Below are 24951 nucleotides of genomic sequence, written 5' to 3' on the forward strand. Positions count from 1 at the left end.
TATTTTGTGGAAGGTTGATGTGTAATTCTACTGCTCATGTACCCTCACAATTTACTGGAGTTAAATGCTCCCACACATTATGACTGAACATCTTTTTCCATCTCTCCAGCAGCTTGTATCTACACCAGACTTTGAAACGTGTCATCTGATCTGATAGTGATGACTCTGCTTTCAGATTTTTAATGTGTGCAATTTGACAAGCAGAGTGAAACACAAACAGTCGAATTGGCCCGAGTGTCTGGTTCCCTCTATATCTATAGCTGAAAAGCACTTAAGAAAAGATAAGGAACTCATCACTCAATAAGAAAAACTTTTTTGTTGTTTTTTTCTACAAATCCGAAGTGTCTTGAACTCGTGTTACAACTACTAACTTTAATGTATTTTATTGTCAATTGATTTGATAGTTTAATGTTACGTTGTGCATTATTCTAAATTTGAATGAAAATGATACGTTGCTTTTAAAGTGGTGTACAGATAAAAACTGGAAACTTTCATTTTAAAAGCCACGGATCAATGCCAGCTGTGTGCGTTTTTCTTCTGCCCCTTCGGTCGTTACTCAGCTGTAACACTTTTGCGATGTGCTTCTAGAAACTTTTGCTCATTGGGAAATTGAAATTGTTGAAGATTTATTTGCAAGAAAATATCTCAAACTCAGTCACACTGGACTGACATCATCTAGAAGTGCAATTTTCAAATTGTCCCAAAAGTTGTGTTCAGGGCCGAGCTTTCTAAAGTGAATTTGTTTTAATCTAAACCAGTGTATGGTATCTCTGGCTGTATGTTTTGCAGCTTTATCCATTTTTCCATTAAATCTTACTAATGACACTTTCTTTGCTGAAGAAAAGCATCCCCACAGCATAATAATACCACCACCGTGTTTCAGCTTGACGAAGGCATGGTCAGTCTGAGGTGCAGCAGTAGTTTTCTTCTGCACATAGTGATAATGTTTTATCTGTTGCCATTTCTTTATAAAGGAATGAGTTTAGAGATTAAGTATTCTACTAAACATACAACTACCAATTAAAGATTTCTTTGTTTTTGTCATCAAATATTTTAATATAATAGACATGTAATATATCTTTTATATTTAGATATAGTAGGTAATATTATGTATATCTAAATGATAGGTATAATATAGTAACGTCTATATTATAATACAGCTATATCATATTATAATATATATTATATAATAATATAGTAATAAATTTGATGATTTAAATAGATACCATTATATATTTACATTATATAACATTAACAGATAATGTTATATCTATATTATATTTAGATGGGAATATTTGAATATATATTTAAATTGGTTTCAGAAGGTTAATACAACAAAGGCACCAGTACTACTACTGGAAAAGAAATAAAACTGAAGAAATTAGTTTGACGTTCAATTTTTCCTAAAAGGAATTTTAATTCGCTATAGTTCATAACAGTGAATATGCAATTGCCTACTTTTTACACCAAATATATTAAATAGTTTATTTTAAATACTCACTTGTCGCAGTTTTAATTCAATCTATGCACGTTAGTAAAATTGATACATGACCACAAATAGACGGGATAAAGACACAGCTCGGTAAAAGTTATTCCATAATGTGTTCAAAAGCAGTTGTAAATATTTGCATGTAGTTCCCAGTGACGGTCGATGGGGGCAGCAGAGTCAGTGTTTACAGAATTAGGAGAGTTTACTGCACGAGCTGGCTGCTGGTAGCGTGGAGGTGAAATTAGACACTAAGAGAGGAGGTCGCTGTAGTAGGTTTTTTTTTCTCTCTCTCTAAAGTTATTAAAAGTCCCAAAGAACCAAACAAGGGCTTGTCGCGTTTATTGAAGCTAACTACACACTCGGAGGAAACTGTTAAATGATATGAAACTGTTAAATATCGCGGGAAAAAGCTTCTGACTCGGGCTCGCTGGCTTCTGCATGGTCCTAGGCTAGCTAACAGTTAGCTGCAGCAGCTTCTTGGCTAGCGGGCTAGCGAGGTCCAGCCCAAATTTTGTTTGCCTCGAGTGGATGTGGTCACCCCCCGAGCTGTTCACGACTTTTCTCTTTGCACGTAAAACAAGAACCAAGACTCCACACTGGCTTTGACACCGTGCGCTGTCAGGAAACCAGCAGGATGTCCACCGAGGTTGAGTGTAGCCAGGTTGACTCGGGTTTGACAGCGAGCAGCTCCAGCGGGGTGCAGGACAAAAACCAAAACAAGTCGGAGGGAGCTCACATGCACAAAGAACAAGAAGAGCCGGGGCAAAGGGGCACGGAGAAGCAGCAAGCGGACGACCACAAGCAAGAGTCGACCAAGAGCCAAGCGGACACACATAAGAAAAGCAAAGAAAACGATAAAGAAAACGAACAGAGCGGTAACGCTGACTCGGCTGTCGAGGCGGTGAAGAAGAAAGTTGTAGAAGCCCCTCCGCCGAAAGTCAACCCGTGGACTAACAGAACCACGGGCAGAGTGCCGGTCAACAACATCAACTCCGGGTCCCAGGAGACAGGTGAGCTGCTCCCATGTTTTATAGACGAGGGGGGGAAAGTGAATAATGCGGTCCGCAGCAAATGTGTCACGTTGTCGAGGCATTTCTGAACGCTTCACTCCTGAGAAACCCACCGCAATATGAACTGTCAGCTCATCTCACGGTGGCTTTAGCCAAATGTAATTAAACAATTAGGATGTCAGCTAAGTGTTAGCAACATATTTGCCCCATCCCCCCCGTGCTCGGGTTGCTCATGAGCACCACGTGTTGATTGCTGACAACTGCTACTTCTTTTAGCTACCACCAGCTAGCTGTTATGTTGCTCCGATCCCCACAGGGATATCTCTGGCAGTGGAATGGGAGTATTTTGTTGTTTTTTGGGGGGAGGTAGTAGCTCAAAAGCTGCTCGATTTGAGCTAAAATCGACGCTTCAGCTTCGAGCAGCTAGCTCGTCTCGCTGGTTGAAGCTAAAGCCAACTGGCTAGCAGCCTCTGCTGCTGTAAAGGCACGTTTCGCATGTCCAATGGCCTGGCAGCCTGCCGTTCCTCCCACCGGGTCGCTGTCACTAGTGAGAGTAACACGTATGTGAACAAGGTGCTTTAACAGACGGATCTGCTGGAAGTCGAATATCTGTATGGTTAAAAAATATTAACATTTATTGAAGATCTACTTTTAATTTTCCGGAATCGGAGAAACGATTTAGGTTTAAAATAGATGAACAGGTAGAAAGACAAATGAGGACTTAAGGTTGAGTAATACTTTTTGTTGTGTTAATAGATAATAGATATTCTATGAGAGGATAGATATTCTATGAGAGGATCTCCCTTTTGTTGTTGGGTTGGGTTTTTTTTACACTTTCACACAAAAATATCTAAAACAATCAGCTGCACTTAAAACATATGTTAACAAGATGCATGAACAGCTGGTAAAACAGATTCAGGGTTCCACATTATGGCATACACAGTTTACCTTTAATTTCCACAAAACGACTTTTGGATAAAATGTAGCTTTTGGTATTGTTAAAAAAATAGACTTTTGTAATGTTTAACAAAACTAAACTTTGTAAAAAATAATTGTGAACAAGGAGCTTGTTGAGACGATAAAATGAAATGGGGCTTTTAAATAAACATCAATCTGTATATTGATCGAATATACACAGTAGAAGTTGACTTTGGTCTCAGCATCTTTTAGAGCAGCTTTTATTTTCATCCTAGCTAATCTGGGTTTAACTTGCATCAAGCAAATATTCACGTTTTTCCACATTTAAAAATGGACTAAATTCATTTAAAAAAACCTGCAATAACTTCAAAAGTTTGTTTTTTGCAAGTATATTAACAACAAACTGAGAAATCACATGTACATAAGTATTCCCAGCCTTTTCTCATTATTTTAATGCAGTTTTAGCAGGAACTTCTTGCATACGGCATGACCAGCTGACTGAGCTTTTCTTGGTCAGTTTCTTGTTTGCCAAACGTCTCCATCTCCATCACAGACGTCTGTCAGCCATTTTCTGATCTCTCCTGAGATGTACAGTCGAACCCCAGCCTGGACTCTGGCCCGGCCGCTCCAGGACGTTCTCAGAGAGGTTCTGAACCTACTGCTTTCACCCAGCTTGATGCTGCCACTCCCGTGCTTCCCCATGGGGATGAGCCATGCCTGGTTTTCCTCCTAGCAGCTCATCTGGTCTTCATGCCAGAGAGTCCAGTCTTTGTCTCACCAGACCAGAGAGTCTTGTTCCTGGCAGTTTTGAGTCCTCCAGGGCCCTTCCAGCCGGCTCCAGACGGGCCGCCATGTTGCTTTTCTACGGAGTGGACTCTTCACCATACAGGTGGAGCTTGAGGTCCTTCAGGAAGGTTCTCCTCTCTCCACAGAGGAACGGCGGAGTTCAGATAGACGGACCTTCAGATTCTGACTGAGATTCTGAGTCATGCTGTGACGTTTAGAGCAGCAATAACAGGATCCACCTGAGTTCACGTTAAAACGTCATAGCAAAGACTCTGAATACACAAGTAAACATGAGTCCTTTAGTAGGTTTAAGCCTGTCGCAATGAGACATTAATCAGTTAATCGCAGGATACAGTAAAATGAGCTCAATAAGTTCCTTCCTCACATTTTTTTAAAGGTAATTTTGTCTAAAGCCTGTTTGTTTATGGTTTCTGTTGTACATGATTTTTATTTCCATTTAAATGTTTTATTTCTGCTTCTTTCTTTTTTTTGCACATTTAAAATCTCTTCCAGTTCTAGCCTTAAGTGTTCTTTACAAAATTAAAGTTTATTGGCTTTTGAGAAGAAAACTTATTATTATTACGTAATATGTTGATAATACATTATCAATGTATTACATCAAAACGGTCTCAAAACAGCAATATTAATGTTTATCAAAATAATTACTAGGACAACTTATCCTACAGCAATTTCCTATGTTTAATAAATTTGTAAAAAGAAAAAAGTATGGTATTGACATAGAAATGTAATCAATTTAGGAATAATGTAACATAAAATGTGGAACAAGTGAAGCTCCAAATTCTTTCTGGATGCAGGGTTTGCTAAATAAAGAGAACATTTAATATTAAAAATAGAAAAAGATTGAGTTTCCAGACTTGATGCGTCTTCTGAAAGGTAAAAAACATTAATGTAATTTTTTTTTACATGGATTTATTTTTAGATGAAGGCTTTAGTTAGTTCCTCACAACCTGTAATTGTTGTTCAAATCAATTATTAATTTTTTTTTACTGCAGTAGTTTAAAAATCAAAGACTTCATTTGACTGCTTTTATTTCTCCTCTAGGTTCTTTTAATTCTACAATGAGGGACAATAATATTTTTCCAGGTATGATGAAGTTGAATTGATGCTAATTCCCCCAATCCTCCTAAAAATAGTGAATTATTTCTGAATGAAAGAGTGGATCTCTACCATTACCTCTCTGGAGCTCAACAAAATTAAGTCCTTTCAAAGAATCTGAAAGGCTCTGTAGGATACCTATAACTGGAATGGTTTATTATTGTATATTTTGTACATTTATTAACATTTTGCATAAACTGTAATTCATTTTTATTGACGTGTATGCTAAACCTGTCGTGTATTTGAATGATTACTATTGCATGATGTGTGTTCATAATGATGGACATAAATAAGCTATAGCATTATTGAAACCAGGTACGCAAATGTTCACAGTCTCACAAGAACAAGAAAAAAAAAAGATAAAAAAATTTAAAGTAGACATTTTGCAGGGACTTGACCTTTAACCAGTGTTGCTTAGAGCGCTGTAGCCTTCACCAGGTCGGCATAAATGATCCCAGAGATGATTCAAGAAGGTAAAAGTGCATCTTTTACCTAAAAGTGCATCTTTTACCTAAGGCTACATAAAGCAGCCTTTTCGCACATCTGACTACAAGAGGGATTATTATATTAAAGTTCAACATGTAATTAACAGACGCATTCTTTTAAAGAAGAGTCTCTGAACAGCAGTTCTGTTTGTGTCCAAGATTTTCCTAAGACTGAATCCGGAGGTTTTTATTTGCATGGGGTTAATGGAGTGGACTGTGCACACCTGCTGAAAACACCATGGTGGAAGAGTATCTTAAAGCTGCAGAATGTAACATTTATTTAAAAAAAAAAATTATGTTGGTTTTTTTATATTATCTCATAATATATTATTTGATATTTTTATATTGATGTGTATACTATATATTACACTGTCACCACTCTGTGACAGTGTAATATGAGACAGATAATCTGTGAAAAGATCCATCTACTCCACCTCCTCCCTGAGCTGCTCTGGCCGTCTGACGAAATGCACCGCTCCCAATCAAAAACAACCAATCAGAGACTGGAGGAGGGGTTTAGAGCTGTCAATTATTCTTGTGAACACGTTACTAAATGTACTAATGGTGGAGAAACAACTTACCATTTATCTATGGTCATCAGTGGCCATGCTAACTAGCCATAGCATTAACTAAGTTACAGTGTAGCAGTTGTCAAAGGGAATGGATGGGGTGATTGACAGCGCTAAGACCAGCCTCCTTTATGTGATTGGTTGTTCCTAGTTAGCGCTGGGAGAAGGCATAGGAGCTTGTTTTTGTTTTTGTTTTATTTCCCCACACATTGTGTGCTGCTATGCTATAGTGACAGTTTCAACAAACACTATACTAATTCATAAAAGTGACACACTTCAGCTTTAAAGAGCTAAAGAGCCAGTCTGAGAAAGTGAGTATCTAGATTCTTAATCTCCTGAACTAAAAATGTATCAAATCAGAAGCCAAGTTTCTTGGAATTTCAGCTTTGAATTGGCTACTTTCTCCTGATTGCTTCATCAGTGAGCTCAACAATCTTTTTCATTCTCATAGTTAACATTTGCCTTTGCATATGTGTATGTGTTCTTTCTGCTGCTATGAGGCTCTTGGTGAAAGTGGTGGTCTCGAACCCCCCTCAGCTAAAGTTGTGAATGTGTGTCGGAGCGGAGAGCAACCAGGGGGAGCTAAATTTGAAGCAGCCTTCTCTGGCCTAGGCATCAGTTTACAGGGTTACTGTACATCTAGCTCCGTGGGTGGACACACACACACACACACACACACACACACACACACACACAGACCCAGTCAGGCATACACCCATTCACATGGAAGCCTGTGTGTGTGTGCCCAGTGTGTCTTATCAATCCAGCCATCCTCTGCTGAGCGATAGGAGCCACTCCCAGCCTGCAGAGATGCAGCCGCACGGCGTGCCGCCGCTGTCTGCACTCTAATCACCCCCAACTTACACTCCTTCACTCCCTGTGGGGTTAAGTACTTAGTTCTTCTTCCCTATGCTCCCCAAACAGCACAGAAAGACTGTGCAAGAGTGGATGAGTTGACTTTTTAACCGCGGTGTTGAGCAACCGATTTCTACTCGCATTTCTTGTGGAGCTGTACCTTCTGTCTGCTTTGGTTTGCTCCTGCCTGCCACATTTAATGATGTCTGTTTCTATTATCCATCATCTGTGCGCAGATCAACAAAACGCTCTGAAAGTGGTCCGAGCCAGCAAGCCCAGAGTGAGAAAACCCAGCAAGGTAACACTGTTTTTAATTTTGTTTTTAAGTTTTCACATTTTCTGCAAATACACGTCCAAATACTTTCACATAGGATCAACTTGACCATGTTTTCTAAATGAATATTGTTCCAGAAATGTTCAGTAATTATCACATCATGCCTCTTTTTTTTATCTTAGTATTTGACAAACACCTGTTTTAACTTGCAAATAAATTAACATTTAGATTCTTCTAAGTCTTCATCTACATTTCCATAATTCTGACTTCAGGTGTTAAAACACACAGAGAGTGAGAAATCACCATCTGCTGCTAAATGTTAACCGGTTCGAGCTGCTATCCTCTGGTTCTGTTTGCTTTTCCAACCCGTTTTTCCACTACACATTTTTAAGGATAATTACCATAGCATAATACCTAAATATAGAGATTAAGTAGTTCTCAAATTGACTGTGAATATATTTTACTAACCCTTTAGGGTAATTATGGAGTCAATGTTGAATCTTTAATCTTTTGTTTATTTAGGCACGTTAGAAATCTTTAAACATGGTTACTCTGACTTGCTGAAGAAAACTGTTGACAGGGAATGCAACACACTTTAGTTGTCAATCAATGAAATGTTTATATTGTTATTATATTAGCGGTTCTCAACGTGGGCGGTACCGCCCCCCGGGGGGCGTTCAGAGGACGGCAGGGGGCACTGGCGGAAATTTTTACAAAAGGGGGGCACTGGGATGCCTTTGGGGGGCGTTTGGTCAAAGGTAAACTTTACACCTTATATGCACAACAATACCAGTTTAGACTTTGAGCAACTTGCTAAAACTCTATTGTGTAACATTAAATCATGCTTGACTGAATAGCTAACAAACACTATTCAGTGTTTGTTAGCTTCTTGGCGCAGCTCCGCTCCTGCTTCACCGCATCAGTTCAGCTTTACACCGGCTGATGACGTTACTGTGATTCACTTTGTCTGGTGTCTGATTTTCAAATATATTATGTTTTATTGAGTATCTTTGTACACATGTTTTGGCAGTGCTGTGATCTGCCAAAATCTTGTCAAAGCAGTCACTTATATTAGCGTTTTAACGTCTGGTTGCTTCCCGCTTCCATGGAAGGACAACGGAACATCGCTCTGATAAACGTGTAACGATACCCTCAATTTGTATCCCTCTGAAAAATGAACCCATTTAAATAAAGAAATCCCTCCATGGGTGATACCTCGATAGAGAGCGTTCATTTTATAGAGTTAACACCGGTTCTGTAAGTGATCTGGTAGCACCACAGCACTTTTGAATTTCAATCATCAGAATACCAGAGCTAAAAGGTTTACGTCAGTCTGCTTTTCTCCATCAATACGCGCTTCCCGGCCGCTCCGCGTTTATGGGGTAAAAAAAAAACAAAGACGATGCGCACGTTGCGCAAAACTCTGAAACAGGAGAACCGTGACATAGAACGGAGCAACGAACTATTAATCTATAAATCAATAGGCAGGTCTATATAAAGATATAATCCATGTTTCTGTCTCATATTTGTATGGCATTAAAAGGACCTGGAACTTTAGTTTTTCCACTGAAAGCTCTGGTTTACACAGTAAATGCCATGTGGGTGAAGTTTTATGGATGATACTCTGATGTCCCATTCTCCTGAAGGCAGCACAGAGCTGCACCACCAGAAACACTGAAGAGAAGAAGAGTTATGATTAATGTAGTTACAGTTCTATCCATGTTTTAGTGTTGCAGAGCTCAGTCGTTTTGCAAGTAGTTCAAAATATAAACTGGCATTGCTGTGTACATCTTTTATCTGGTCATTTTTTGTAATAGTTAACTAGAAAATGGAAAAGAATAAGAATATTTTTTCCACTCTGATTGACTGCTGTTAGGCCTACCAATTTTAACTTGAATGTCCATTCAGTGGATTTTTCTTGGACACCTGTGAAAATCATTTATATTCTCATGGCTTTTTTATTCTCTGGAAAATTATTTTTAACGATTAATCCAGAAACGTCACAACATCGACAACAGCGAGAGTAATATTAATAATAAAATAATATTCAGTGCAGAGTAGACTACAAATTCTTTGATGGGGCGCGGTGAGGGACCTGGATAAAGGCTAGGGGGGCGCTGGCCCAAAAAAGGTTGAGAAACACTGTACTACGTAGAAGAGGGTTAGTATGCGATCTGGATGTTTTGTTTTATACCGGAACGCGCCTCACGAATCCCGAGAAGTCATCAACCGATTTCTCGTTGGATAACTGATTCAGACGGTTTTATTAATTAAAATTTAAACAAGCTAAAAAGTATAATTGTGTGTTTTACAGTTGAAAGCACTAATAATCACTTTGTAGAGATCATTACACTACAATGTAATGATCACTACAGTGTCACTGTAATGACACTGTAGTGATCATTAGAGTGCAGTAAACAACTAAACTTACTACACTGTAATGTAGTATGTATCCTGTAGTGCCTTAATTATTACTGCTGAATAAGTTGTCCTTTCATTAAATACCCTTTGTTTTAGTGCCTGTATACCCTGGGAAACGATTAATAGATTACTAAATTTGTTGACGATTATTTTTAATAACCAATTAATCGTGATTAATTAAAAATGATTGATTACTACACTGCAGTTGGAATCGTTTCAAACCCAGATATCACTAAAATCTCTATTCTGCGAATGCTTTGGATTAGCCCTAGAATATTGAGCTGGACCAGTAACTTTTGGTTGAAAGTCCCAGCAACCTTGAGGAAATCTTTCCCTCATCTTCGTTTCCTCTCTATCTAGATCCACTGTAAACGCCGGCTGCCTTTTCAGATGCCATGAGACTGAAGGATTTTTTTTCCTTCTTTGCACATACAGTAAAGTCCAGCTGCACTCTGTGTTCGTTTAACTTGATCTCCTATCAGCTTGCCCAAATTGACAGGACCCACAATGACTGGATGAGCCTCTGTCTGTTTGTCGTTGTTTGTGTTTCCTCTGCAGAAAGACCTCTGATCTCCTTTTCTTTCGGTACCTGTCCCAACACGCCATGTTACATGTTAGAATAAATGGCAGCTGCTGGCGCCGCATGTGAACACTCAAATTATGTTGTTTTTGTTTTAACAGTCCAGTGACTTCAGCGATATCACAAACTGGCCCACACCAGGAGAACTCGCTAAAGAGGTATGGCGTATGTGTGTGTAAAAGTGTGTTTTCAGGGTTCCTACACATTCTTGAAAAGCAGCAAATTCGGTTTAGTGTTAAGTGTTAAAAAGACAAAAAACAGGGATGTTCCAGACTTTACTTCTTGTCCAATTACTAAAGAAAAGGAAGTGTTTTGCATTAATTATATTTAATTGGTTTAAACTTTTATTATTGTTTTAGTTTTTGAGGTACAGAGGCAGATACTAACGATTTTTAGCCCCATTAGCCTCTTGAATCGTGATTGGGTTCCTCATTTGACATTTACGAAGAGTTTTCAGTAAGGAGTAAAAGATCCAAGCTTTACGGTCAGCAACCAATGAAAATATTAGCCAATTTTGCTTTCTTTCTATGAAATATAAGAAATTAGAAAAAAACATTCAGATTGTTGGTTTTTTTCTCTGTCCTCAAATGACTGGTCATTAAATATTTAGATTAGGGGGCAAATGTGACGTTATGTCATCTGTATGGGGGAACAGCTGCTCTCAGCAATTCAAGGTTTTATTAAGTCAAAATGTGGCATAGTTATCACTTTAGTCAGTCATTTGACTGACTAAAGTCAAATGACTGACTTTAAAACCGCTTTTATTGTTGTGTTCCATAGAAAATGTTGCATTCATAGGATAACTAAGATTTCCAAAGATTTAAAACGCTGGCATATTCCATGACTGAGCTTGAGAGCTTAAAAGGATAAAACATAACCTCGCTAATAACCTTCCTGTTACCTGCTGAAAGTTTAGCTCTCTCTCGCCTTTTCGCAGGTTGAAAAAAGAAACGACAAAGTGTTTTTAAATGGTTCCATTTTAAATAGTTTCTTACGCCTTTGCACTAATCCTACAGTGATTATTATCCCTAATTATTGATAGAGAAGGAGAACCTCCTCTCTCTGGAAATGTATTTATTTTTCATCTCATTATTGTATCAAAAGTGAGTGAGAACAGACAATATGTGAAAGCGTAAATAAACACACGCGTCTCTGGTTCAGCAGCAGCAAACTGTCCTCGGCAACAACGGGAAGAAGCCTTCCTCCCGCAGAGAAAGGGACAAGAGAAGAGAGCGACCGGACAGGAAATCAGAGAGCAGCCATGATGGAGGCGAGAGCAAGGAGAACCAGGAGGCTCATGTGGATCCAATGGAGGAACCATCTAAAGAAGGAGAACCAATACCAGGACAGGATTCAAAGAGCTCCAGCCTGAAGAAGAGAGGAGGTGAGGGTGAGTCTTTCTTTCTTTCTTTATCTTTGTGACGCATGCTTATGCTGCGGAAACATTGAGCTAAATAAGGCTGCTGACGGCTGTAAATGTATAAGTTTTACATAAAAAATATGCATTTGTTTAGATTGACATTCTGTTTCCTAACTGAGGAAAAGCTTCATTATATTGTAGATGCTGTCAAGAGCCTTTAAGATTTAAAGATGCATGCTTGGTTTTATTTCTGACCGTGGGGGTTTTTCCTGTATAAAAAGGCATGTTAATAACCGTAATGATCTCTGTTTGTAATTACTGATTGGTGCAGATTGGTGCATGCTCTGCTTTAATAATCATATCTTTTGGGTTTCTTTTTACTCGTCTCTCATCTTTAGACGTCAAAGAAGAGTTAATTTAAGGCGCTCGCCTTTTGACTGCAATGTCACATACTTTAGCGTGTCTAAAACGAGAACATAACATGAACTATGTTGATGGAAGTGTATTAAATTCGTGAATATCTATACAGTTAGAAAGTCACTTAAGGATCTTTTACTATGAAAGATTATTACATTTACAAAATTGTGTAATTAATTTAAAGAAACTTTGGAAACTGTTTCTGGTGTCCAAATGGTCAGTTTTTAACAACAGAATATTATGATCATTGTAGATAAAGAGAGAAAAAAGGAGTACATTTCTGCCAAAAATACTCAGAAACTTTGAGATTAATCTAAGAACATTTCTAGCAAAAAAAAAAAAAAAAAAAAGCAGAACATTTTCTGAGCTGCCAACTTTTGGAACAAAGACATTTTATTGTTTTTTCCAAAATATTTCAGAGCTTTTTGGCTGAACTCTTTTTTTTTTCTATCTAAATAATAATAATTTAAAAAAATCTCAATTGAGATTTTGCATTTGATGAACTCTCCAGTCATTTTGAGGTATTGAGTTATTAACCAATTAATCGGATAAAAAATTGGCACATACTGCAGATTTTTCATTTAGCCACTTGTGCTTTTATACAATATTAGAAATGCATAAAAAGATGAAAATAAATGACTCATTTAATTCGTTGTCTAAAATTCCATAATAGCATTTCTTTTGTGAATATTTGATTGTAGGAAAAGTTGCAGCTAAAGAAATCCTCCTGATGTCGACATGTAATAATTGGATAGCAAAATTAGCTTAATAGATTTGTTTCTTTTCCACAATTTGAACCAAGTGAAGCTAAAACTTGATTTAGTAAAAGATATTTACAGACAAAAGTTTGTGCTTTTGTCTGTAAATATCTGCTTTTTTTAATCTTAAATTCAAAATGTGCATATTTGTGTACATTACTTTGGGTTAATTACTTCAGAGTGAGTTGTTCTCTTAGCAAATGGGTTGTTTTTGCTGAAATTAATTGATAACTAAGTTGGTCTACGATTATTTAATTAATTGATAATTGATTCATCACAATTAATTGTTTTAGCCCTAATAGTACTGCAATAAACACACAACCAAATCCCCCTTTATGAATAACTGTCCCTTTCATAATATGCAAGTTGATCTGTCTGGAAAACCCAGTGTGCTTTCACAGCGTAATGTTGAACCAAAGGGGCGTGACTTAGAGATGGGCAGCGTTCTCTTCATGCAGTGGAGGATCCTGCTGCTGTCTTTGCTTTGTATCATACTACTGTAACCTAAGACTCATTAAATATCAGGATATCGTTCTCTGTGAGACCGCGCTGCTGTTGCGGGGCTCAAAATGATGTCATGTAGATTCATATTTCTCTATGGAGGAACAAACATTTTTTCATGGAGTGTTTTTTAAATACATTTGTTAGGGAAGTGTTTTTTCCCATGACCCATAAAATCAGCAGTATGTAACTTTTATTAACAAAAAAACATGTTTTTCTTTACATATTTGTTCAAATTATCATTATGTCAGTATTATATATGACAGTATTATGTAAGACGAATAAAAATGTAGCTCCTCTGCCCTCTCCTTTTGTACGCGCTGCTATGCTACAGATACTTCTCCACAACAATTTTCCTGGAATGGTGAGTTGTTTTTCCACGTTTGGAATATTTAATAGCATACACTAGGTTGATTCACAGCACCAAGACAGTCCTCCAGGCTCTGATTGGTTGTTTTTGACTGGGAGAGGTGCATTTCTTCAGGCAGCAATAGTAGGTCAGGGAGGAAATAGATTTTCTTTTTCTTTCTTTTTTTTGACGCAGATTATCCAGCTTATATTAAACTGTCACAACACAGTGACAGTTTTAACAAATATGAAAAAAAACCCAGATTTTTTTATAAATAAAAGTGAAAAGGTTACACACTGCAGCCTTAATTTCGCTAATTTCATGAATGCAATCACGGCTAGGTAACAAACGTAAGTGGGTTTCTCTGCCGCTGGAGGAAGTCTCCCGGGACGATGCCGACAAGACATCCGGCGGGTTCCCAGCCCAGTCGGACACTTCGCCCATCAGCGACTCGTCCAACCCCACGTCGCCCAATCAAAGGGTTCATGATAACAGGGCGCATTATGACAGCCGGAGTAAGTGGCCAGGAACTCATTTCTTTTTTCTTTTTTTTCCTTTTCCCCTGCCTCTGTTTGCTTCTTGACTGTGCAGCTTTCTGCTCTTTACCCCCTGACACAGCCGTGTGTTTACTCACCCCCTTTTTCCCAACCGCTGCTTGTTTTTACACCGATCTCTTTTCCATAACGCATGGCTGAATGAAAGCATGACCTCCAATTTATTTCATCTTTGCATGTGTTTTTGTTTTTTCATTCAATAAAGTAAAAATTTTATTTTTGAGAGTTGAAAGATTTGTAGGATGATATTTTTTTGTGCAAGTTTTAAATAGGCAATTGATTGTGATCAAAAGATTTTATCATGAGCGGATACATCTTTGACTAGCTTCAGTAGCTTAGCAGTGCCTCGTGAAAGTATTCACACCCCTTGTTTTTTTCTCACATTTTATTATGTTAAGGCGACGGATAACAGTGTTTAATTAGGGCTTTATGTGTCAGACCAACTCAAAGTACAGCATAACTAAATTATCGACAACTATTAGAAGCAATAGTCCTGCACTCTACAAATGCAGCTTTATTTAACTGTTTATTTCTTAAAGCAATTTTATTTTGTATTTTCCAACACAACACATTTCAACAACAAATGACCTCCAAAAATCCCAAAGTAAATAAAAACATAACGGCTACAAAATAAATAAAACAAACTAAACTTATCTAAATAAATATAAAGATTTAATCCATTTTAAGCTTGTAAGGAACAGATCTAACATCTGGATGAAGGCGATCTGATCAGATGGTTTTTGGACTTTCTGGCCCATTTTACAAAATTCTGTGTGGAAGAAAAACACCACACACTGAACATACGATCTTCACAGTGGCCCAGTCAAAGTACAGAGCTAAATCCTTTGGTGAATCTTGACAGGTTTTCAAAACTGATGTTTGTAGACTCTTTCCATCTAATCTGCCAGATCTTGACCTAAAGAAGAACGGGTAAAAGTTTCAGTCTATAGATGTCCAAAGCTGTTAGGCTATGTTCACGATCCAAAGCCAATTTAAATTTTTTTTGTCCTTATCCGTTCTCTTCACGGCAGTCTGAATGGCCCAATTCCAAACTTTTCACCCCTTAAGACTCCAACTTGTGACGATACCGTTAGCACCTGCAACCGAATCAATTTTAAAACTGATCCATTGACAGCAGCATTCATTATTACAAAAACGGAGCGCTGCTGTGCGACCTCTGTTCTTCTTGATGGAGTCAACACAGAAGTCTGATTGTGGTCACATTTAATTAGAATCATGGACAACCAGGCAAAAAAATCTGACTTCAACCAAAAATCTGAATTAATCATCAAGACCTGCTGTGTGAACGTTGCCATAGAGACATAAAGTGGGTATGGAAAGTATTCAGACCCCTTTAAATGTCTGATATTTCAGTTTTTCTTTTTTAATAAATTATCAAAAAAGTTTTACATTTCAGGGAGGGTTTTTCCCGTCAAGATGGGATGCTGAGTGTACATTCATGAGAAATAATATGAACTTTTTTTATTTTAGTAAATTCCTGCAATGAAACAAAGTTAAAAGTTTAAAGCGGTCTGAATACTTTCCATCCCCACTGAATCCTCAAAGCCCAGCAGCTACAAATGCACATTGCACTTTTCACGTTATTCGTAAAGAATTTAGAAAACCGTGCATCATTTTGCCGTTTTTATACGAATGGTCCTAATTACATGAATCCTTTAAACGTTTCACATTTACACTCCGGTTTGTATTGGTCTGTCTCATTGCCATTTCAAGATGTCCTAATTACTGTGCAGCCCTACGTTTTTATTTCGGTGTTGATCTATGAAGTTTATTCAGTTGGTTGAGGAGCTTGTATGAAACGAAGTCAGGAGAATGTGCTTCCTCTGAAAAAGGTTGGAGAGCCGAGCCTCGGGACCACGGAGACGACACCGGCAGCATTCGGAGCGACGGCGGGACTGGTCGCGGAGGAATACGAGGCAGGGGGAAAGGTCGCGGGCGTGGCAGAGGTCGTGGACGAGGTGGGCATTATTCTTCATGCTATTTGTGCACCGATTACAGTTTTCTGGCCGATCACCGATCTTTAAAAAGCTGATCTATGACCCTGCCGATTTTTTTCTTCTTTTTTTTTTCTGTCTGAAAAGTTGGTAAGTTGACGATAGTGTTGCGACTGATGTTAACAGCGCAAGTTCAGACGTCAATCAAGATTTCCGATCTCCCAAAAATAAAGAAATTGAGGCTGATTTGCTCGTAAACCAGGCCTGTCATGATAACGTTTTCTGGACGATAAATTGTCCCAGAACTTATTGCGGCAAATGATAATATTGTGATTTTGAGACCATTATCAAGTAATATAATGGTAAAGACATAATAATACAAGAAAACACTCTCAAAGATCAATAAACTTTAAATACTAATGAAAATTTAACACTGGAACTGGAAAACATTGTAAATGTCCAGTTCTGGGTAGAAAGAGAGAAAGAAGAGAAACAAAAAATTCTACAAATGGAAATTTTTGATCTCGTTATAATTTATCATGTGATTAATTGATTTATTGCCAATTGCGTCAGGCCTACTAACTGGCTGATTTATCGGTGCACCTCTCCTTCATACCTAAAAATCCTGGTTTAGTTGATCTCATTGTCAGTCTGAAATGTAGAAAATCACTTGCTTAAGTTTATCTTTTCAAGCATCTTGTCTTCCTTTGTGAACATGGTTCTGAGTGGCTAATTTGTACTTTCCTTGATTCCTCAGGTCGGTACGAATACTCTCTGAACTATAGAGACGCTCGCTCATCTGACGGTTCCGTTCAGGTGCCCACAGAGTTCGGTACCAACATGGTTTACTACTATGACGACGGCAACAAGGTCCAAATGTATACAGTGGATGAAAAGCTTCTCAAAGAATACATCAAGCGGCAAATGTAAGTGTTTTACAGCTTTCTGAGACCTGAAAATTTAGGACGTACAATAATGAATAACACAAAGTTATGCATTATTGTAAAGTCAAAGGAAAAAGGCACCAACATTAATCTTGCAGATATGCAGCAGAATCCTTTGAGAGGACAAGTGTTAGTCATATGCTGGACAAAGATGACCTTTAAGGAAGAGTGGGGGAAAAAAGAAAGGCATTATTAATAGAAAGCTCTCAGAAAACCATGGAGGGAACACCGCAAACATGTGAATGTCGAAGATCGTCTGGTCACATGAGAACAAAAGTTGTCAACACTTTGTGCGGAAGAAAGCCAAGAAAGTGTGGCAGTAAGAGAGACAGCTAAAACATGGAGGACATTGCGTCCTGAAGACCGAGTCTGGTTTAGACCAGCACACATCCATGTGTTAAAATGTCCCAGTTCAAGCCCAGACCTAAAGTCAATTGTGAAACGGTGCCAAGGCTTAAAATCAGAGGTTCAAAGAAGTTCTGATCTGATTGAGTTTGAGCTGTTTTAGATCAACAATGATCAGCAGTGCTTGGTAGAACTTGTAGACACCAAAGGACTTGCAGCTGGAGTTGCAACAAAAAGAGCTTCAGCAATTTATATGTACAAACCCACAGCAAAAGTTTCAGTTCAATTAAAAAAGGAAAATAATCCAAAACATTTTCTTTCATTTACGTCCTTTGTTTTGCTTTAGAACATAAAAAACCTCAAAGGTTGTGGTTGTAAGATGTCATAACCTGATTTTTTATGTCATATTAGGTAAATTAGAATATTACTGAGGGGTTTATTTATTTCAGTAATCCAGTTCTGAATTCAAGTGAAACACAGAACATGGATTATTACACACAGATTGTTTTATAGCCTTCATTTTTGTTCATTAAAATGATTTTGTTATTAAATGTTGTGAAAGCACATGTAATATTAATAGAATATTACATCAGACCAATAAAACATATTTTTAATACAGAAATTATGTTGAAAGGTCATTTTCAAATTAATTTATTGCATATGACTGTATATTACATTGAACATACTGTTAAAGGGCCTTCAGACTTGCAAGAGTTCAACTTGCAGTCATTACATCTGAGGCCAGGCTCTGCAGAACTGAAACTGAATAACTGCCTCTTAGAATGAGATAATCTGCTCTTATTTGAGTTTGTCCTGCAGGGGGCAGTGTGCTCCTGGTGTCTATTTGACAGCCCTGGCCTCTTTAAAGACCAGACTCTGGCCAGTGGAGGTTGAGGGTGAGCCGAGCTCCTAAAAATAGACAGAGTGCTTCTAAAGGGACATGCGAGGAATTACATCCAGGCCTGAGAGCTGAACTGTAAGGATAAGGAGGAGGAGRGAGAGAAAACCAGGGAATGAGGGAGGAAGAGAGGGGGTGACAATAGTGAGAGGGGACGTTCCTGTCCGCTCTCCTCATCTCCCTGCAGTTCAGCCGTTTTTCTTCATGCTTACTTAGTGCCTGAGGCTGAGCTCCACACAAATATTTGTATGTCAGAGGGTGTGCCATGGTGACATGAAGTGGTGTGATGAGCAAGAGACAGCAAGAGAGAGAGAGCTCTGCATTTGGTGCTGAAGTCACAATATTCATCACTGCAAAATCATTTTAAAGTCCTAGAAATGTTTCTTCTTGTCTTTTGAATCKTATGTGTATCAGAGATCTTTAACCAGTTCTTTGTTGATCCCTACAATAAAACGCTTCAATGAAACTGTTACAAATTAGAAACAATATTTTTTTTTCTTCTTCTGACRCAAGACTTTCATATTCAGACTTTAAAAGAACATTAACCCATAGTTATGTCAATATCAAGATATAATGCACWCTAGTTCTTAAATTGGAAGTAAAGGATAGTTTTTTTTTACAATATTAATCTGAAAAGTGTGTCATGTATTTGTATTCATCTCCCTTTACTCTGGTACGCCTAAATAAAATCCAGATTAACCAACAGGGCTGGGCGATATAATAATTATTATTATACATTTTATTTGTGCAGTGCTCTTGTAAACACTCAAAGATACTTTACATGAATGTTTTTCTATTTTAAAAAAGTACAAACTTTAAGAAGTGAATAATTTTGCTGGACAATGTAAAATCAACTTTCTTATTTTTGTAATAAGAAATGGTAATACTCAAACCTTTGAACTTAATGCAATCTCTGTAATTTCATTTAAAAAGTAAAACAATTTGGGGATTTCTGTTTGGGTGTTGGCATTTTGAAACATCATGACACATTTCAACAGTTTAAACTCTCCTATTATTTTTAACAAAGAGTTGGACCTGGAGAAGATACAATTGAGATGGTCTACTCAAAGGAAAATGTCAAAAACGAATGGCGGTTAAYGCTGACATCCTTCCTCCTGCAGTGAATACTACTTCAGCAGCCACAACCTGGAGCGGGATTTCTTCCTAAGGAGAAAAATGGACACGCATGGTTTCCTCCCTATTTCACTCATTGCAAGTTTCCACAGAGTGCAGGCTCTTACGACTGACGTCAGCCTCATCATGGAGGTAATGCGCCACAGGTCAAACACGAGATATTTCAGAAATCGCTTCAACACCTGGATTTTGTCCAATCTGAAACCTGCACATGTGTTCTCCCCCCCTCCTCCTTGCAGGCTCTAAAAAGCAGCACTGAAGTGGAGCTGGTGGACGAGAAGATACGCTGTAAAACGGAGCCGGAGCGCTGGCCAATCCCCACCCCGCCCGTCGTGGGTTCGCCCCGCACCGACTTCTCCCAGCTTATCAACTGCCCTGAGTTTGTTCCTCGACAGAACCTGAACACCATCAGTGCTGGTCAGTATTCTTTTTATGTCCAAGTGATTGTTCAGATATGCACCCGTCTGAAATTTTCCTAAAGAAAGTAAGCGAAAGTATGAACTTCTAACACAAATTTTTAGCCATTTGTTAAAACTGAGCTACCTTGACAAAAACCACATATTAAGATAAAACAGATTCATTAAGATAAAACAGATTCAGAAAAAAGACCCCAAGTTACTGAGCTGTGATTGCTTAAAATGCAATATCAGCATTCCTTTTGTTCATTTGAACCAGGTGAAGCTAAAACTATGCAACTTGAGGAGTTTTGTATAAAACGTATTTACTTACAAAGGTGTTTTTATCTTAAATGCAAAATGTACTCTATGCAGTTTCATCTTAATTACTACTCTAAATGTGTTGTTTATTCAGTAAATATAATTTTGTGCTTCATCTGACTTGTTTGTTGAACACCTGACTGATAACTGAGATTTKTTTTCCTACAGTTACAACTTCCACATCGAAGAGTGTTGATGTTAGCATCGCCTGCTAGGTTTTYATACATTCWGTAATGAGTTAGTTTCTGACCGGCAAAGCGTGCCATCTGAAGGTTCTGTGGACAAATTTGTTTTYCCCCCCCAAATCTCTTAAGTTCTGTAATCAAACACAAAAATTACAAAATGAATATTTGCTTCTCTTTAGTTTTACACATAATTCTCTTGAAGCAGCAAAACACACACCTCAGTTTTTTCTGACTTCCTCTGCCATATGCTGCTGCCCTGAATATCCACTGGAGCAGAAAATGTGGATTAATTGAAGCTGGGAACTTTTTACAGCAGCCACATCTGAGCTTTCCTCAAATGAAACGTTATTTAAAGAACAAAACAAACACTCTTCAGATTATTAAAGAAGCTCTTCACACATATAAAGCACATTTAAAGCTTGAGCTGTTCATCAAAAACAAACCCCAAAATTAACTCATCTGGTCCTCATGTTATTAAAATTTGTATAGCAGTAAATATTTCTTTCTGTTGGCATCTCTCTGGATTTCAAGTTTTTGTTAGGGGAGAGTCAATAAGTTGTGTTTTTTATTTTGATCCATAATTTAGTATTAACATGTCAYACTTTTTGAACTAAAACCATTTCCAGTGTTTTTCAGTGTATAAGTGGATATCATAAAGCCGATTGTTGTGTGACTTTCAGCTACATTGCCTGTAAAGGAGCCTCTGATTGGCCCGGCTGAACCCAGCTTGTCCAATCAGGACTCTCTCCCGACCGCAGACGACTCCAAAGACGGCCCTGCGTCTGAGCCCAAACCCAACCTGGACGCCTGGATCCAGGTGGAGAAACGCCACCGTCAGACCTCCGGAAAATCAAAGGCAAGTGACGGCAGGGACAAAATCCAGCTGTAGGTCAATAACCAACAGAGGCAGAAGAAAATGCTGACCAATCTTTTTCTGGTCAATAGTATTTTTTTTTTTTTAACTTAAGTGAGAGAAAAATATATCAATTAATCGCATGATGAATTATAATGAGCCTGATCATTTCCATTCTGATTGATATTTTTTAAAGGGACATTTGTTTAGAGATTTAATAATCCATACTATTTATGGTTTCAATTGCGAATAGTTTTTATTTCCATTTTATTTATTTTTCTTGTTTTTTTTTKKTTTTTTTATATTTAAAATATCTTTCAGTTCCAGGGTGGAGTGTTCAAAAATGTAAGTTTAATAATTCTTTGGTACAGCGAAGCTGCATTACTATGCCATTATCAGTATAATACTTGGCAAGGGTCTCAAAACAACAATATTATCATCATTAATTTATGGGACAATTTATCATTTTGCAAAATTTATCACGACGGGCCAATGTTTCAGTTTCTGGGTTTTGCCGGATGAATAGGTCCAAATAATGAGATTTTTCAGTACTTGACCAAAACTAACATCCATCTCTCTTATATTCATCACTCTTCCCTTTACCGTCTCTCATCTCGTTTTTCCCATGTTTTCCTGTCTCTCTCTCCTGTGATCACTTGCATTCTCCTTTTTATTGTTTTTTGTTTTGGGCCGGCAGCATGACRGCGATGATGTGTGTGCTGCTGGCCCATCTCCTCCCTTAGAGCCTGAACCCGACCTCCTCTCCTCTGCAGTTGAGTTCCTTCTTCCTCCAGACTTTCACTCATCCCAGTTTGTCCTCCTTCCTTTAACATCTCATTCATTGCATGTCTTGTTTTCATTCACTCAAACATTCATTCTTTCCACGGCTTCATTTATTTTTGCCTGAATGTCATTTTTAGATGGAAAAACTAGAAAAAGCTTGAAAAGTATTCATACAGTTTTTGATCTTTTCTGTATCAGGTTAGAAAAAGCAAATGCATGCTACATTTTTCAGATTTTATTTGTGGAAAAGTTTGGAAAATCCCAGTAGTTTATGGCTGGAACTAGACAAAATGTAAAGTTGAAGAGTATGAACAGGGCCGGATCTACAAGGATTTGGGCCCCTGGGCTGGAAATCATTTCCACTAAATGAAAATTCTATTGCTAAGTACATTAATCTGTAGTTTCATACATAGTTRGATATGAACCKATGATGGTAGGTTTATTAAGTTCCTTGGCTAGTAACTCCATGTTGCCCTCCCTCCCTTCCCCAAAAAATKACCATAACTTCATAATTTTCAAAAACTTGTGTTGTTTATATTAATAAAAATCTCAACATATTGTTACAACTCATCTGATATGAGCCTATGATTCTTATATGAAGTACAGTGTCTACAAAACATGCATTCATTAAAAAAAAAAATTTTAAATCTGTGGGGCCCCCAAAAACTACTGCCCCTATAAACCCTTTCTAAAGTCTGGCTCACGGCATGGATACTTTGGCAGGATACTCTACTCAGATTTTAGTCTTAACCTGATGTTTCCTCAAACCTCCTCCCACCCTCCAGGGGGAACCCAAGGCCCCCCTTGCTCAGAGCAGCCAGCCGCCKCCTCAGGCCGAACCAGACCAGGAGGAGCTGGACTTCATGTTCGACGAGGAGATGGAGCAGATGGCGCCCAGGAAGAACAAATTCACCGACTGGTCGGACGAAGACGACTCGGACTACGAGCTGGACGACCAAGATGTCAACAAGATCCTCATCGTCACCCAGACCCCGCCGTACCTCCGCAAACACCCCGGCGGTGATCGCACGGGAAACCACGAGTCCCGGGCCAAGATCACAGCCGATCTGGCCAAGGCCATCAACGACGGGCTGTAYTACTATGAACAGGACCTGTGGAAGGGAGAGGAGCAGATCGAATGCAGCAAGGTGAGTCAGCRGTAGCCTAACCGCTTTATTTAACTCTTAAGTTAATTTTTTTTTAAATACTTCTTGTATGCAGAAAATACATCGTAACATAAAATGTAGAGATAGTCAGGTTGGACATGTATACTTGGAGGCAAAAACAACATCTCTGATCCAGTCATCATCTTCCACTTACATCTCCCTCCAGTCTTATTTGCGCTAGGCCTGTCGTAATAAATCAATTAACGGCATAATAAATTAAAACGAGCTTAATCATTTCCAATTGCATGATTTTAYTGGGGGGKTTTTTTGTTTTGTTTTTTCTACCAAAATCTGACGCCCCAAAAWTTGGCACCCTGGGCTCCTGCCCCTGTAAGCTCTTAATAAAGACTGAGCCAGATTATCAGCAGAAAGTCTTGCTTTCTCGMAGTCATTAGAAACTAAAATGCTATAGAAAATAATTTYATTTGTAACTTAAAAATATATAACTCCTTASAATTATTTTTGAGAGCTGAAAATTGCGCAAATAAATGTATTGATAGTTGCACTTAGATGTGGAATCCTGCATGAAGCTTTKAGGTACAGTCATTTTTTTGGCTGTTATTGATRGCTWTTGGTAAAGTCATACAAGCTGAGTGTATCACACAGCATCTTAAACATCCATTTTCCCTCTTTTTCCAGTAAGTTAAAGTCAATAATACTCACAATGTATCAACTTTGTAGAAGTCAGTAATAACATTCTTTATGGGATCATCCAGGTGTAAGCAGAACCYAGTTTCTCTGCCACCCTGAGTACGGTGACATACTGTAAAGTTTTTCTTTGGCAGTGCGGTTGCTTCATGATGTGTGCAGAGGGACTAAAATAACCTTTCCTTCTGCACAAGCCTTTCACGTATCAGACAGCTGCTTCCAGAGCCGAGTGACCTGCTTTTARAAAAGCTGCTGCGTCTGCAGAAAGCATGCACTTAAGATCATTAGGTCTACGTTACACAGCGTGATGCAACGTAATTTATGGGCAGGAGCAGTGAATTTATGGGATAACACCAGCATCCAGTCGTTCACAACAGTCATAGTAAAAGTATTGTCTATTGAAAAAYTACAATTACTTGAAAAAWTATTACTTAAACTGTTRTCACCATAAAATCTTCTGATTTCAAGCATTTGAATAAAACAATTAATTTTTTAAAGGGGGGAAACCTGATTGGACGAGTTCCACTGCTTTGCTCTTGCTCTTGTGCAGCCAGAATAACATGYGGTCATTACCCTGCTGAAATGAATCAGCTGTATTCTTTCCTCCCGCCTCCAGCTATGTATTWAACTGAAAATACTATGTAGATCTTCTGCAGCTCTTCGAGAAGGACGATGAGTTGTATGTGGAGAGGAAGTGCTAAAGAAGAGATAAGGAGAAGGGAAATAAGAGCGAGAGCCATTGGCTGATCTGTGATAGGCAGCAGTTACTGCAGTCAGCTTCAAAACTCTAGACATAATTTTGACCAGTGTAAAATAATAAATAGATGCATAAAATGATCTGGAACTGCTATCAAAATTTTTAAAAAGCAGTTGCAAGTTTAA

The 24951-nt window shown here is 38.2% G+C and overlaps 1 protein-coding gene across 1 annotated transcript in view; it reads left to right on the forward strand.

Annotated features, from left to right (window-relative positions):
* The first annotated feature begins 1685 nt into the window (after positions 1-1685).
* The window catches only part of larp1b (La ribonucleoprotein 1B), a 37204-nt gene continuing 13938 nt past the window's right edge, over positions 1686-24951 (forward strand). The window contains exons 1-12 of the mRNA XM_017302396.1: positions 1686-2499; positions 7465-7526; positions 10605-10661; positions 11665-11893; positions 14230-14403; positions 16296-16421; positions 17155-17323; positions 19706-19850; positions 19958-20135; positions 21300-21475; positions 22170-22244; positions 23041-23403. Coding sequence (XP_017157885.1) covers positions 2124-2499; positions 7465-7526; positions 10605-10661; positions 11665-11893; positions 14230-14403; positions 16296-16421; positions 17155-17323; positions 19706-19850; positions 19958-20135; positions 21300-21475; positions 22170-22244; positions 23041-23403 — 2130 coding nt within the window. The 5' untranslated portion in view covers positions 1686-2123. The remainder of the gene's footprint in view (positions 2500-7464; positions 7527-10604; positions 10662-11664; positions 11894-14229; positions 14404-16295; positions 16422-17154; positions 17324-19705; positions 19851-19957; positions 20136-21299; positions 21476-22169; positions 22245-23040; positions 23404-24951) is intronic.

Source organism: Poecilia reticulata, linkage group LG22 (genome assembly GCF_000633615.1).
Source record: "Poecilia reticulata strain Guanapo linkage group LG22, Guppy_female_1.0+MT, whole genome shotgun sequence".
Classification (NCBI taxonomy): Eukaryota; Metazoa; Chordata; class Actinopteri; order Cyprinodontiformes; family Poeciliidae; genus Poecilia; species Poecilia reticulata.